Below are 15429 nucleotides of genomic sequence, written 5' to 3' on the forward strand. Positions count from 1 at the left end.
CAAACTACCGCACAATTGCACTCATCTCACACGCTAGTAAAGTAATGCTCAAAATTCTCCAAGCCAGGATTCAGCAATGTGTGAACCGTGAACTTCCTGGTGTTCAAGCTGGTTTTAGAAAAGGCAGAGGAACCAGAAATCAAATTGCCAACATCTGCTGGATCATGGAAAAAGCAAGAGAGTTCCAGAAAAACATCTATTTCTGCTTTATTGACTGTGCCAAAGCCTTTGACTCTGTGGATCACAATCAACTGTGGAAAATTCTGAAAGAGATGGGAGCACCAGACCACCTGATCTGCCTCTTGAGAAATTTGTATGCAGGTCAGGAAGCAACAGTTAGAACTGGACATGGAACAACAGACTGGTTCCAAATAGGAAAAGGAGTTCGTCAAGGCTGTATATTGTCACCCTGTTTATTTAACTTATATGCAGAGTACATCATGAGAAACGCTGGACTGGAAGAAACACAAGCTGGAATCAAGATTGCCGGGAGAAATATCAATCACCTCAGATATGCAGATGACACCACCCTTATGGCAGAAAGTGAAGAGGAACTAAAAAGCCTCTTGATGAAAGTGAAAGTGGAGAGTGAAAAAGTTGGCTTAAAGCTCAACATTCAGAAAATGAAGATCATGGCATCTGGTCCCATCACTTCATGGGAAATAGATGGGGAAACAGTGGAAACAGTGTCAGACTTTATTTTTCTGGGCTCCAAAATCACTGCAGATGGTGACTGCAGCCATGAAATTAAAAGACGCTTACTCCTTGGAAGGAAAGTTATGACCAACCTAGATAGCATATTCAAAAGGAGAGACATTACTTTGCCAACAAAGGTTCGTCTAGTCAAGGCTATGGTTTTTCCTGTGGTCATGTATGGATGTGAGAGTTGGACTGTGAAGAAGGCTGAGCGCCAAAGAATTGATGCTTTTGAACTGTGGTGTTGGAGAAGACTCTTGAGAGTCCCCTGGACTGCAAGGAGATCCAATCAGTCCATTCTGAAGGAGATCAGCCCTGGGATTTCTTTGGAAGGAATGATGCTAAAGCTGAAACTCTAGTACTTTGGCCACCTCATGTGAAGAGTTGACTCATTGGAAAAGACTGATGCTGGGAGGGATTGGGGGCAAGAGGAGAAGGGGACGACAGAGGATGAGATGGCTGGATGGCCATCTCATCCTGACTTGATCACTGACTCGATGGACGTGGGTCTGAGTGAACTCCGGGAGTTGGTAATGGACAGGGAGGCCTGGCATGCTGTAACTCATGGGGTTGCAAAGAGTTGGACACGACTGAGCGATTGATCTGATCTGATCCCTTTTGAGTTTACGTTTATGTTAGGGAATGTTCTAATTTCATCCTTTTACAGTGAACTGTCCAGTTTTCCCAGCAGCACTACTGAGGAGCTTGGTTGGCCGTGTGTGTTTAAGAGTTGGTTTCTGGGCTATTTTGTTGCATTTCTGTTTTTGTGCAGTACGCTACCATTTCAATTACTGTAGTTTTGCAGTGTAGTTCAGAAGTCAGGGAGCATGATACCTTTTGGCTTTGTTCTTTTTCTTAAGAATGCTTTGGCTGGAACCATTTTTTATGTGATGTTAAAATTTTTAGAATCTTTAAGACCTATTTTCTAAAAGAAATTGAGGCCCTGAAGGAGTTACGTAGACTTGTATACCAGATTGGCAGCAGAGCCAAGAGAAGAGTCTAGACTAGCAGTCCTGTGCCGCTTTTCCTGGGCCGCGCTCGGGTGGTTGTAATTTTCCTACCATGGCCCAGCGGCCTGGCCATTCAGGTTTCTCTCAGGCGTATACTCCCCCACTGCACCCCAGCTACTGTTCTCCAAGAAGTTGGAGACCACCCACTGAAAGGTGAGCTCCTCCTTAAAATCACTTGTAGAAATCGTAATGTCCACTTTCTGTGGTTTCCTTTTTTGTCTTTGAGGAGTTGTGATTAAAGTTTTGTTGTTTCAAAAGATGAACACACACCAGAGTGAGGCAGTCTGCTACAGGGTGTATTTACAACCTATTTGAAAAGATGTGACCTGTGATGATAATAGCATCTATTATTATTTACTGAATCATTCTACACAGTAATCTTTATCGTGTTTTGTCATAATCCTAGTGTATCCTAATTGAAGATCTCTGCCAGAATGACTGGCAAGTGTCTCTCAGGATTTGTCCATCTTGTCCCAGCTGGAAGCCTGTCCTAAGCACCACTGACCAACGGTGCCATCTAGTGGATGGTGAGAAACTTTGATTCTTGTTCCCTTGGGAGTGTGTGGTGGGTTGCAGATGAACACAAAATCATTAGTTGGTGTCTAGGAAATCATTTTGTGAAGAATGGTTTTGCATTTATGAATAAGCCAAAAAAAGTTAAAGGTGTGCGATATGAATACAGGCAGCAGATATTTAGTGAATACCACCGTCCACTAGTACTATAGAATTATAAATATTGCCTTCATGAAAGTAGTGATGTGGTCAGGAGATGAGATGGCTTCCTAGGTCAAGAACAAAGGCATACAGTAAGAAATGGAGAGGAGGAACTGAGTAATCTTGGTCAGAATGAGGTCATGCAAGACATGAGGATATACTGGGCAGCTCATACGGATTGTCCTCGCCCATTTCCTAGGAGTGAGGGGCTAGGGTCAGGTCCTGGTCTTGAGGAATGGAAAATACTTGGGTTATGTTTTCAAGGCTAGGATTTGCTCGGTAGCCAAAAGGGTCCTGGTAAGCTGGGGCCAGTTGTTAAGGTCCTTTGTGTGGTAGACACTAAATTGGGGGTAAAAACAGGTGGTGTTTTCTCAGTATGGCAGAAGGATGAGAGGTGGACTCAAGATACAAATGAGATTGTCTTGAAGGCCAACAAGTCCAGGGAAAAAAAGGATACAGGACAGTTTAGATACTTAATGACCTCATCAGGGGTTTCCAGAGGTAAATGACAGTTTTGACAGAGGTTAGGAAAGGGAGGCTGTAGAGATTTGAGGAGCCAGATGACTTTCAGGCCTATATTCTGGGAAGTTGATTCTCCAAATAAGTCTTGGTACTGAGAGTATTACCAAGTCCCAGGGCCTCCGTTGCTACCAACAGGTTTTTTATTAGCTTCAGATCATATTATTTCCCTGTTCTTAAGAGAAAATGCCTGTGTTTGGGGAAGGGCCCAGGTATCTGAAATAATGCTAATCACTGCTGTGAAATTCTTTAGTTTCAGGGTGAATAAAAACTAAAAGTTGTGTAGAGGCAGTAATAGGGTCATAGACCAACTTTATTTAAATAACCAATACTTTGAGTCTTGTGGTAAATTCTAGAAGGACATTTGCTTTGGTCTTTCAGGTTGAATATAGTACTTGAATTAAAAAAATTTTTAAACATAGACTCATTTGGTGCAAAACTGGCAAAAGAATGAATAGGATCACAGTTCAAGACAGGGACTTGGACTTTGGAGTAATTTTTCAGCCCAGCTCAAAAACAGCAGTGCCTTTCCATGGTTGTGTTCGGTTGCATGGTTGTGTCTGACTTTGCTACCCTTTGGACCACAGCACACCGAGCTCCTCTGTCCATGGGGATTCTCCAGGCAAGGAAACTAGAGTGGGCTGCCATGCTCTCCAGGGGATTTCCCAGACCTAGGACTCGAACCAGTCACCAGGTAGAATCTTTGCCCACTGAGTCATCAGGGAACACAGCTCAGTAATAGTAAAATATAGTAAGCAGTAAATCTATTTGTGGGCTTATAAAGCTACTAGAAATATTTAGGATTACATACTGTTTGGTTTTTCCCAACTAACATAATACCAGTTTTTATATAACACATGATCTATGCTCTGTGAAGCAGAATAATACAAAAGAAAGACTTGTGGGAAGTGAACCAACAGTGGTCATCCCCTTCTACCCTCAGTCCTTTATACTGGTTGGTACTCGAGTATCTTGGTAAGTCAGGAAAACACAGATGATGCAACTTTTTAATTCCTGTGGTTTTAAAAATCGAGTAATTTCAGGATGACTTAGTGTTCATCCCTGTCTTACCTTTTAATTAAACCCTTTCCGCCAGAGTTTAGACAGTAATGGAACTGATAATTGGTTGAAAAGATGTGAATGGAATGCCAAGACCAAAATGTGGACTCCCTAACTCAAGTGCCATACGTGATCCTACATAGTGCCTCAGAGATCCACTAACCAGGATGGATCCCTGACTCTAGGTTGTAATTTCTGGAGCTTGTACATCTTTTTTTTAGAACACATAACCATATGTCACCAGGCTCAATTAAGTGGGCTTAACATTGCAACTTTAATCTCTCCTCAGGGAGGGTGTGTGACAGGGGGACCAAGTCACATGATAACCCATTAACAGATGTTTCAGCTTTTTTAATATTAGTCCTAGAATTTGTTTCTGAAATTCTGTAGCTTCACTGGATTTTGAAAGCTTTGATTCGAATCATCTTTTGTTGTACAGTCACTTCAGCTGTTTCAAAAATGCAGATTTACCCAAGCATGATTAATATATAGGGAACAATTTGAGCATAATGTTTGCTTAAGTGGGAATTCTGACTGCAGGAAAACCATACTGAAGAGGGTGGCACCTGAACTCTCACCATGGCATTGAGCCACGCCTGTCTCCATCTGGCGCTAAAACGTCTCCTCTAGTTTCAGCTAACCTCCTCCTACCACTTGACAGCATCCATCACGAGCTGCAACGCTTCTGATGCCCGCTTCCAAAGCCAGCCTCCGGCCTTCAAGGTAGAGTGCCATACCTGCAGTGTTAATCTGTCTCTTAAACACTTAACACAGGTAAGACCAGTACTGCCTTTTAAAAATGTAGTGCTGATAAAGGTGGTGAATGTTATGCCCACATTCTATTCCCCCCACCCCTGTCAGTCCCATGGTTTTTATGGGACTTTTTGCACGGTGCTGATTTTGGAATTGGCTATAATGGGATTCTGTCTCCTTTAGTAAAAGGTTATAAGGTGGAAATGTTGTAGGCTGGCTTTTTCCCTTTCCATCTGGAAAAAGTTTGCTAACAAAGTTTTGTTCAACATTTGTTTCTGAAATAATGTTACATTTATTAGAAAATTTTGGTGAAAAGTTCCCATATATGCTATATACGGTTACTAATTTCCAAAGGAACCACTGGACATCTTAGGCTGGCTGAAGTTTCAGCTGATTAAGAAAAGCACCTCACGGGATCAGTGTCTCCAGGTGTTAACCACAGAATAGGGGAGGAGACTACTCTCCCTTGCCTGTGACGCACCCTGGAAGGTGTCTATTGAACTCTATCTTCCATGGGGATTTGTGATATTCACCTCTTAAAATGGCAGTCCTAGAAGCAGCTCCAACCCCTCTGCTCCTTTAGAAGATGAGTTTACTGATTTTTTAAGTCATTGTTGAAAGTATGTTTGATGTCTCAGCTAATGTGTCCAGGAAAGGGGCTAGAAGGCAAGTTAGTATGTCCCTGACTTCACTGCCAGGCTTGATCAGGCTCAGCTTTTGTGTAGGGGTTTTAGTTTGGTTTACAAGTGGCTCAAGCAACAGCAAGAGAAGCAAAGACCTTTTGGAAGAAACTCACCAAAGACTGGGCTCCCAGCTGACTTTAGGGGGCCAGCAGGAATAGTCTACTCCAGAATTAGTATCTTGGGCTTGAAATTAATTTCACATCTAAATTAAATCTGATGGAATACATGAAAACATTAAGCAAAAGATACCATTTAAGGAGTTGAGGCACTTTTTGAAAAATGGCATTAAAATATAATAAACTTATAAAGGCTGTAGTCATCAGCTCCTTTATCCCCATCTTTAAACCACTGCCCTGCAGTTGTCATCCATGCCACTAACCCCTGTGCCAGGTAGAGTATTAATGTGGAATATAACTGCTCACATCCTGGCTGAAACTTTCCTGGAGCAGAGGGTGACACAGCCTAAAACGGTGGACATGAGCAACAGAATAAAAACTAGCAACTTATCTACAAGGTCGATACTTAGGTTACTGTTTTTTTTCATTTTAAATGATGTGCTTTCAGCTAAGAAAAGGTCATGCCTTCAACATCCTGCAGGTGTCAGTGGAGGGCTGCATTTTTTTCAGTAAAACTCAGAAGGTTAGGATTATGAGCTTCAAGCAACCAACTGATAACAGTCATCAGCTATTAAAGCCAAGACTCCAAATTAAGGCAGCTACCAAGGTTGCATAATAAGTAACCGAACTCATATTTAATCCAGGTTGAGTGACTTCAGGCTCTTCCCTGCCTGCCTCCCTGTCTCCTCACACCCCAACTGTATATTAGCAAGTATCTCTGCAGTGAAACACACTTACTTGAAATTGTATAATCTCATAATTATGACTTATAAAACCTATGAGTTCCTCTGTGAAATAAATTTGTTCACAAATAACATGTTGGAGTTTTCTGTATTCATCAGCTGGGCCACAGGACAAGAAACTCGAGGCACTTACCTGTGATGGCCTAAAACAAGCTTAAAAGAGGGCAGTGTTCCGGGAGAGGACACTGTACCGCAAGAAAATGCTGGTAAGTAAGTTGCCTTGATGATGAAGCCCCCAGAATACAGATAGCAGGAGGGAGAACACTTACACTAGCCCATTTTTGATAAAGTCCTTTTAATGGAAAATGTAAAACCCCTCTCAACTTTACAAAGCCATATGTAACACTTGCACTTTAACAAATAAAAGCAAGCCAATGTTTTAAAAAAATACATCATTAAATGTATATATGTATATATTTACATAGCATATTAAGTTTAATATTTAGCTTTAAAAGTTCACATAAATTTTACCAAAATGAGACAATTTTAAATAAATTACACCTTTTGAAAATGTTTAATTGTACAGTCAATAGCTTCAACAAAATATTGAAGTGTCTGTAGTATCTACTTTATATACTTTATATTTTACAAATTTTACAATTATTTGGCAGTAATTTTCTGATTATGACATGTATGCTGTGCGATTCAGCAATTTCCCAAATGCAGGCAATAGCTGGTGTTTGTGTCCTATTCTCACAGTAACTGTCTCAATGTAGTGAAAAATATCAGTTATTTTAGTAAACTGTACAAGGTCACATTTACACTTGATCAACAATATAGCATAGAATTTTGTATTTTTTTTCCAAAAATAAATACATCATTTTAAATCTGGCATTTTCACAAACATCATATACACTATAATACAAAAACAGCTACGAACTGCTGCTTTTAAGATTTAGCTTGTTTTCATATTGAATCACAGGAGCTGTGACTTACGCTATACTGCTGTGGTGTCAGTAACAAGTAATTACTACATAGAGAATTTCTTGGCACTGATGGTTTCATGAAACTTAAGTCAGTGTACATACATATCATAGTCTAAGAGTAAGGAATTCCAGCTCAATGGTCTAAAAACATTAAACTGGACCACATCTAATTTTCTTCCATAGCCTCTACTTCATCTTCATGTATCTTCAAAGCTCTCACCATTTCCTTGACTGCATGATACAAGATATTTTTAACCTGAAAGAGATGTCGTATTTCTAGTCACTTCAGCAGGAGATAAATTAACAAATGAAAATTGCGACAAGAGTTTACAACAAACTTAAGCCAAAGTTAAAATGAGTCACACAATTAAATACTGGTTTGGTTGGTACTGTACTGTGACAAACCAGGCAATGACAGCCTAAGCTGTTATGCATGTATCATAATTCTGAATATAAAAAGCCTGCAGAATAGGAAGTAGTTAGAAAACTCATCTCTTACCTGTAGTTTATCATCATAATTGATTTCTTCCTTCAAAAGTCTCAGTTCCTGTGTTAAATGAAATGACTGTACGAGATGTTCTGGAGACACAAAGTCTTCGGTTACCTGAATACAGCTGTGAAAATTCTGTACCTGTTCCCCAACAGAGTAAAACAGGAGTTTTAGGAGGTGGGCAAAGTGGTCTCAACAAGAGACAATTCACCAAAGAACTTATTTTCTCCAAAACGTCAAATGCACTTCAAAGTGGAACACCACACTTTATGAGAAAGTTTATCACTGAGAAGTTTCATGTAACATGACTTCATGTAAATAGAATATTTTTAAATGATGCAAGAAAAAGAACTTTTCCAGGAATCCTTCAGCAAGGCTGATAACTGGATCCTAATTATCAATTTTGTCAAGGTAGATTTTCGTGTGTTAATTAAGAACAACAAAAACAAACTGCTGTGGAGAAGGGCATGGCAACCCACTCCAGTATTCTTGCTGGAGAATCCCATGGGCAGAGGTGCCTGGCGGGCTGTAGTCCATGGGGTCGCAGAGAGTCAGACGTGACTGAGCGACTAACAGAGTCCTATAAATGGGGAATTATCAAATTAAAATTTAAATAAGCCTACTAAATATATTTTATAATTTTATCATATATATCTAATCTTTTATTAGATAAATGTTTAAATATTTTCTTGGGAAAATCGTTTTTGAAAGTATGATAACTGCATGCTAACTAGGAAAGCAATAATCATTTTACAGTTATCCTTAGTTGAAGAGTGTAGCTAAGTTATATGTAAGTACTCCTACACTATTACTGTTAATATAGAAGTAGTAATAATAACAAATGAGATTATTTAGATCAGAGACAGGCAAACTATGTCCAGCAGGCCAAATCTGGTCCACCACCTGGTGTATGGCAAGTAAGCTGAGAATGGTTTTTACACTTTTAAATGATTGGGGGAAAAAAAAATTGTGACATGAAAATTATATGAAATTTGAATTTCACTGTCCATAAAGTTTTATTGGAACTTAAAAACAAACCCACTGTATGAAAGGTATGTTTTCCCAATCAGTGCAGTCAATCTGGATGTCTGATGTTGCTCCTTTGACTTTCAGCATTTGGTCATTTCACTGTTAAGTTTAGTTTCCTTTAATCTACTCTCTGGTGTAAAACTTATGTTTGATTATTTAAGCAAAGTTATGACCAACCTAGATAGCATATTGAAAACAGAGACATTACTTTGCCAACAAAGGTCTGGCTAGTCAAGGCTATGGTTTTTCCTGTGGTCATGTATGGATGTGAGAGCTGGACTGTGAAGAAGGCTGAGCGCCGAAGAATTGATGCTTTTGAACTGTGGTGTGAAGAAGACTCTTGAGAGTCCCCTGGACTGCAAGGAGATCCAACCAGTCCATTCTGAAGGAGATCAGCCCTGGGATTTCTTTGGAAGGAATGATGCTGAAGCTGAAACTCCAGTACTTTGGCCACCTCATGCGAAGAGCTGACTCATTGGAAAAGACTCTGATGCTGGGAGGGATTGGGGGCAGGAGGAGAAGGACGATAGAGGATGAGATGGCTGGATGGCATCACTGACTTGATGGACGTGAGTCTGAGTGAACTCCGGGAGTTGGTGATGGACAGGGAGGCCTGGCGTGCTGCGATTCATAGGGTCGCAGAGAGTCGGACACGACTGAGCAACGGAACTGAACTGTGATGAAAACTAGTTCCAGAAAGATCTTCTGACCACACAGTTTTAGAACTCTCCTAGGATTTTTTTTGTGCCTTTCTTTCAAATCAACCAATTAAAGATACCCTTCAGTCTCTTGTGTTATCGATACAACCGTTTTTCTACTAGTTCTTTTTCTCTTGACTAAATGGATTCCCAAGAAGCCAGTCAATATCATCTGTTATTTGTTCAGCATGTACAAACTGACTGCACTTTACAATTTCTTTAGAACCGCTCGACAGAGAAAGGATCAAGCTTATCCAATCTGGATTATTTCTATGCTGTAACTCCAGTGATGTTAAAAGATATCACAAAATTCCTGGGAAAGGAGAAATAACTGAAAAACTAAGCATTTACATTTATTCTCATTTTTAAAAATACGAAAATAAATTTAATTGAGAGAACTGTGAAGGGGGAGATAGGAAGTGGGAAAGAGAGACTGTGGAAAAAATCTGATAAAAGTGATGAAATTCCGAAGGGGCTGGCATTTCTCCTCTGGGCGTAATGACCACCTGAACAGCTGCAGATGTCTTTATTCTGTAACTCAAGCACCGTGCCTCCACTGGTAACCTGACAGCACGTATTGTTAAACATGTCTTCAGGTGAGCAGTAGGTTGTTGGTCCCTCTGGAGACGCACACAGTGGATGCCTCACACTGTCAGCATCGCTGTGCAGCCCCAGTGGGTCCTCATTATGTGTCTGTAGAACAGATGCTCTATTTCACAGAGCAGCAAAGTAAGGACAAGAGATCAGCGCCTGTTCCAAGACAAATCAGCCACTAAATGGCCAGTCAACAGGAACCCAGCTCCCGTGATCTCTTGTGCAGCAGAGATGCTTTACAGTCCTGCAGTAACTCAGTCATGCCAACATACACAGTCTCCAAATGCCCTGTCCCATCTTACATTCACCTGAACAAGCTGTCGGGAGTACAGTTTTTCTGAAGTTCAAGCCTTTAACTTTTAGCATGTGAATCTTAAAAAAAAAAAATAATAACTTCTCTTTATCAGTATTCTAATTTTGTTCATACATCATTTGCCGTCCCCAGCCCCCATAGTCCTTTAGCCCTTCGAGCATATTTAAGATAACAGACTTGAGGTCTATGACAAGTCAGCCTGATGTCTGGCCTTCCTCTGCTGAGCTCGTTTCCCCTGGGAAGGGGCCATCCTTTGCTGTTTCTGTGTAGGCTCGGGAATTCTGGTTGAAAACTGGGCATCTAGACATTATAATGCAGTAGCTACAATCAGATTCTACCCCTGCCGGAGAGTGATGCTGTTGACTGACATGGGTTGTAGTCATCTATTTGTTTTATGATCTTTCCAAACTGCTTTTGCAAAGACTGTTGTTTTTGGGTCTGGTCATTGATGTCTGTGTTAGGTTATCGAAGGTGTTAGAGATTTCCTTAAAGAACAAAAACCACATACCCCTTTCTTCATTAAGCAGGCCCCTGGCCAATGTTAAGTTTTGAAGTAGATTCTAGAGCTCTGAAAAAGTTGGTTCTGTCGGTCTTAGCCAGTTTATGGTTGTTTTAAAAGCACTCTTAGATGATGACTGTTTCCTGATGACCTCAAATTGATATTTATAAATTGCTTAAAGACTTCAGGGTTAGTTCGAAGAGGCAAGGTTTAGTTTTAAAGCAGAACATATGTGAACTTCCCATTCCACTTATCCCTTTCTGGGCCATCTTGTGAGTCATTTTACATTTCACTTCCTTAGTTGATTGTCTTAATTCATACTTGCCTTCAAGGATCAGTTGTAATCATAAGTAGGTAATGTTTAGAAAATGTAACTTTTGTTTTCATGGTAGGAAGGTTATTATCTTAACACTGACTTTTGTCTAAGTCCTTTTAGTCATAAGAATGCAGACAATTTACAATTTAGGAATATTATTAACTTACTGTGAATGACCAAACACAAATCAATTAAGCAATTAAGGAAAACATTACCAGTAAAGATTCTGTGTTAATTTAGAAAACAAAAAAACTGTTGCTGTTTAGAACTAAAAGCTACTCTAAACCTCAGGATACTAGAGCTGAGACAAAGTAAATCCTGGAGGTCACCATCTATCTGCTTTGTCCAAGGATATACAAACACAGGGGTTTCACAGACTCAGCCATGTTTGCCAACAGAAGATTTTTAAGCCTGCAATTCTAGAGTAGTTTTTAGAATATAAGGAGGGCTGCTATGACACTTTCCCTCAGCTTGCCAAGATATACATCTGAATGCCCCTGCTGAGTCACCTGCGGCCCTCCCTCCCCTAGCCCCAGGTCTTCAAAGTGTTCACTGCTGACAAAGAAAAGTATGTGGATTCTTCCCTAGCACTGCTGGACTGTCAGTTCATGTGCTATCATTTGGTTCAAAGTTTCCTGACTGATAGATGCCTTGGCTTTGCCAGGGCTTTCTATTTGTGCAGTTCTTAAAGCATGGTTCCCGGACAATAATACCAGAGTCACCTGGGAACTTGTTAGAAACGTAGAATTTCAGGTTCTTCCTCAGACCCACTCTGGGCTTAAGGTCTAGCATTATGTGTTATATCAAGCGCTCCAGGAATTCTGGTGTATGCTATAGTGTGAGAAGCACTGACTTAAGCTCTGGGATTATTTTTAAGGGCTATCTGTGGTTTGGTGGAAGTGTTGAAGCCATCAATGAAAAGTTTTCAGGACTCAGTTCTAAGGACTACATAAATTGTAAATAATCATGCATCTTAAGTCCAGGTTACACTGTGAATGGAGCTTGTACTTCCTTTTCATTCTCTGTAAAAACCACATTACCACCACTTGTGAGTCACGGCCAACACCCTTTCAACAGAGTGCAAATAACCGCACTGCCATTATCACACCCTGTAAAGGAAGGGAGGTGGAAATGCCTGCAATTTTATGGCCCATTTATGCAGTAGATAAGTTTTTATTTTGGAACACTCAACAATTTAGTGGCAGAGCTCAAAATAGAATTTGCCAGTTTAGGTCACAGATGCTGCTTCAGTCTATTTAAGCATAGCATCTTAAATAGGAGTGTGTGTGTATATACAGATCAGATACAAGTGCACAGAGATGCTAAAGCACAGTGACTTCTGAACTTTAAACAGGATTATTTTGCCCACTATTTTGAGGAAAAAAAGACTATTCTCTTCCCTCTCTCCCCCGCAAGAAAGTACAAGCAGTAGAGAGACATTTACACTCATGGACTCTCTATGGTTCTCTGCTAATAGTGAGTGCCTCTAGGGTAGAGGAACTGAGGGCAAAGGTGAGAAAAAGACTTAATTTTCACCATCAACCCTTGTGTACTGTTTGAATTTTTTAAAATTGGATGGATGTATTACATTTTCAAAAGAAAAAAGATTTAAAAATAGCTGGGCTTCCCTAGCTCAGTTGGTAAAGAATCCACCTGCGATGCAGAAGATCCCAGTTTGATTCCTGGGTAGGGAAGATCTGCTGGAGAAGGGATAGGCTTCCCACTCCAGTATTCTTGGGCTTCCCTGTGGCTCAGCTGGTAAAGAATCCGCCTGCAATGCGGGAGACCTGGGTTCGATCCCTGGGTTGGGAAGATCCCCCCCTGGAGAAGGGAAAGGCTACTCACTCCAATATTCTGGCCTGGAGAATTCCATGGACTAAGTCCATGGGGTCGCAAAGAGTTGGACACGACTGAGCAACTTTCACTTTTTCCTAAACAGTACTGAACTGAATGTCCACATGAAAAAACAACCTCAGTTCACGAGCTCTATGCACAAATATTAACTAAAAAGTAGATAACAGACCTAAACATAAGACTAACAACTATAAAACTTCTAGAAGAAAATTTAAGAGACAGTTTTTTTGACCTTGACCTAGCCAAAAATTCTGCAGATACAACAAAAGTATAAATAAAGAAAAAAGTTGATCAATTGAACTTCATCAAAAAGCACTCTTTGGAAGACACTATTAAGAAAATGGAAGGATAAGTAAGCCACAGATTGGGAGAAGATATGTAAAAACTAAAAAGCACATATCAGATATAGGACTCTTAAGCAGAGCAGGTAGACACCCCCAACACAGTAAGGAAAAAGAACCCAATTACAAAACTGTATATATAAACGCATTGCAAACACTTCTCCTACTCTTTGGATTACATTTTCACTCTCTTAATAGTGCTTTTTAATGAACAGAAACTTTTAATATATTCCAGTTTATGCATTTTGAAAAAAATGGACAAATATTTAAACACACATTTACCAGAACATATTTACAGATGGCAAGTAAGCACATAAAAAGATGTTCAACTTATTTAGATATTAAGAAAATGTAAATGAAAGCCATAATGAGATAACAATGCGTACATTCAGATGCTTAAAAACAAAACTGCCAGTAAACAGAGGAAATGGAACTCACATGTACTGCTTTGGGGAATGGAAAATGGTATAACCACCAGATTCACAGTATCTTATATCAAGTAAATCAGACACTCATCCTGTGACCAGGTTGGTATTTACCCAACTGAAATGAAAATCTATGTTCATACAAAAAACCCTTAGGTGAATGTGGCTTATAGTGCCTTTGTTACTAATCCAAACTGAAAATAACACAAATGTTCAATTGGTGAACTGATTACAAAACCAAGTGACACATGTAAGCAATGAAAAACTACCCAGTAATAAAAAGAAGCAACTACTGATACAGACTGGTTCCAAATAGGAAAAGGAGTACATCAAGGCTGTATATTGTCACCCTGCTTATTTAACTTATATGCAGAGTACATCATGAGAAACGCTGGGCTGGAGGAAACACAAGCTGGAATCAAGATTGCCAGGAGAAATATCAATAACCTCAGATATGCAGATGACACCACCCTTATGGCAGACAGTGAGCAGGAACTCAAAAGCCTCTTGATGAAAGTGAAAGAGGAGAGTGAAAAAGTTGGCTTAAAGCTCAACAGTCAGAAAACGAAGATCATGGCATCTGGTCCCATCACTTCATGGGAAATAAATGCGGAAACAGTGTTAGACTTTATTTTTCTGGGTTCCAAAATCACTGCAGATGGTGACTGCAGCCATGAAATTAAAAGACGCTTACTCCTTGGAAGGAAAGTTATGACCAACCTAGATAGCATATTCAAAAGCAGAGACATTACTTTGCCAACAAAGGTTTGTCTACTCAAGGCTATGGTTTTTCCTGTGGTCATGTATGGATGTGAGAGTCAGACTGTGAAGAAGGCTGAGCGCCAAAGAATTGATGCTTTTGAACTGTGGTGTTGGAGAAGACTCTTGAGAGTCCCTTGGACTGCAAGGAGATCCAACCAGTCCATTCTGAAGGAGATCAGCCCTGGGTGTTCTTTGGAAGGACTGATGCTAAAGCTGAAACTCCAGTACTTTGGTCACCTCACGCAAAGAGTTGACTCCCTGGAAAAGACTCTGACGCTGGGAGGGATTGGGGGCAGGAGGAGAAGGGGATGACAGAGGATGAGATGGCTGGATGGCATCACTGACTCGATGGACTTGAGTCTGAGTGAACTCTGGGAGTTGGTGATGGACAGGGAGGCCTGGCGTGCTGCGATTCATGGGGTCTCAAAGAGTCGGACACGACTGAGTGACTGAACTGAACTGATACAACAACATGGATGAAACTCCAAGGCATTATATTGACTAAGAAAAGTCACACTTTCAAAGGCTACATATTACATGATTCCAATCATATGACATTCTTATAAAGGCAGGGCTACAGGGAAAGAAAATAGGTAAGTGGTTATAGGAATGTCAGGTAGGAGAAGAGTGACTAAAAGTGAGGGAGAGATAAGTGGAACATGATAGAAAGTCCAGAGATAAACCCACACCCCTGTGGTCTCATCTGTGACAAAGGCAAGCATTCAACGAGTGGTACTGGGAAAACTGGACAGTTATACGTAAACGAATGAAACCAGAACCCTCCCTGACACCATACACAAAATTACACACAAAATGGATTAAAGACCTAAATGTAAGGCTGGATACTATAAAACTATTAGAGGAAAACTTAGGCAGACCACTCTCTGAC

General features: G+C 40.3%; 1 protein-coding gene across 3 annotated transcripts in view; it reads right to left on the minus strand.

The window, feature by feature from the left end:
- Window positions 1-6568: 6568 nt before the first annotated feature.
- Window positions 6569-15429, minus strand: part of JMJD1C (jumonji domain containing 1C) — a 316152-nt gene continuing 307291 nt past the window's right edge. For all 3 annotated transcript variants that reach the window (XM_027530802.1, XM_027530801.1, XM_027530803.1), the window contains 2 exons: window positions 7719-7850; window positions 6569-7475 (listed from right to left, as the gene is read on the minus strand). In XM_027530802.1, coding sequence (XP_027386603.1) covers window positions 7386-7475; window positions 7719-7850 — 222 coding nt within the window. In that variant the 3' untranslated portion in view covers window positions 6569-7385. The remainder of the gene's footprint in view (window positions 7476-7718; window positions 7851-15429) is intronic.

Source organism: Bos indicus x Bos taurus, chromosome 28 (genome assembly GCF_003369695.1).
Source record: "Bos indicus x Bos taurus breed Angus x Brahman F1 hybrid chromosome 28, Bos_hybrid_MaternalHap_v2.0, whole genome shotgun sequence".
Classification (NCBI taxonomy): Eukaryota; Metazoa; Chordata; class Mammalia; order Artiodactyla; family Bovidae; genus Bos; species Bos indicus x Bos taurus.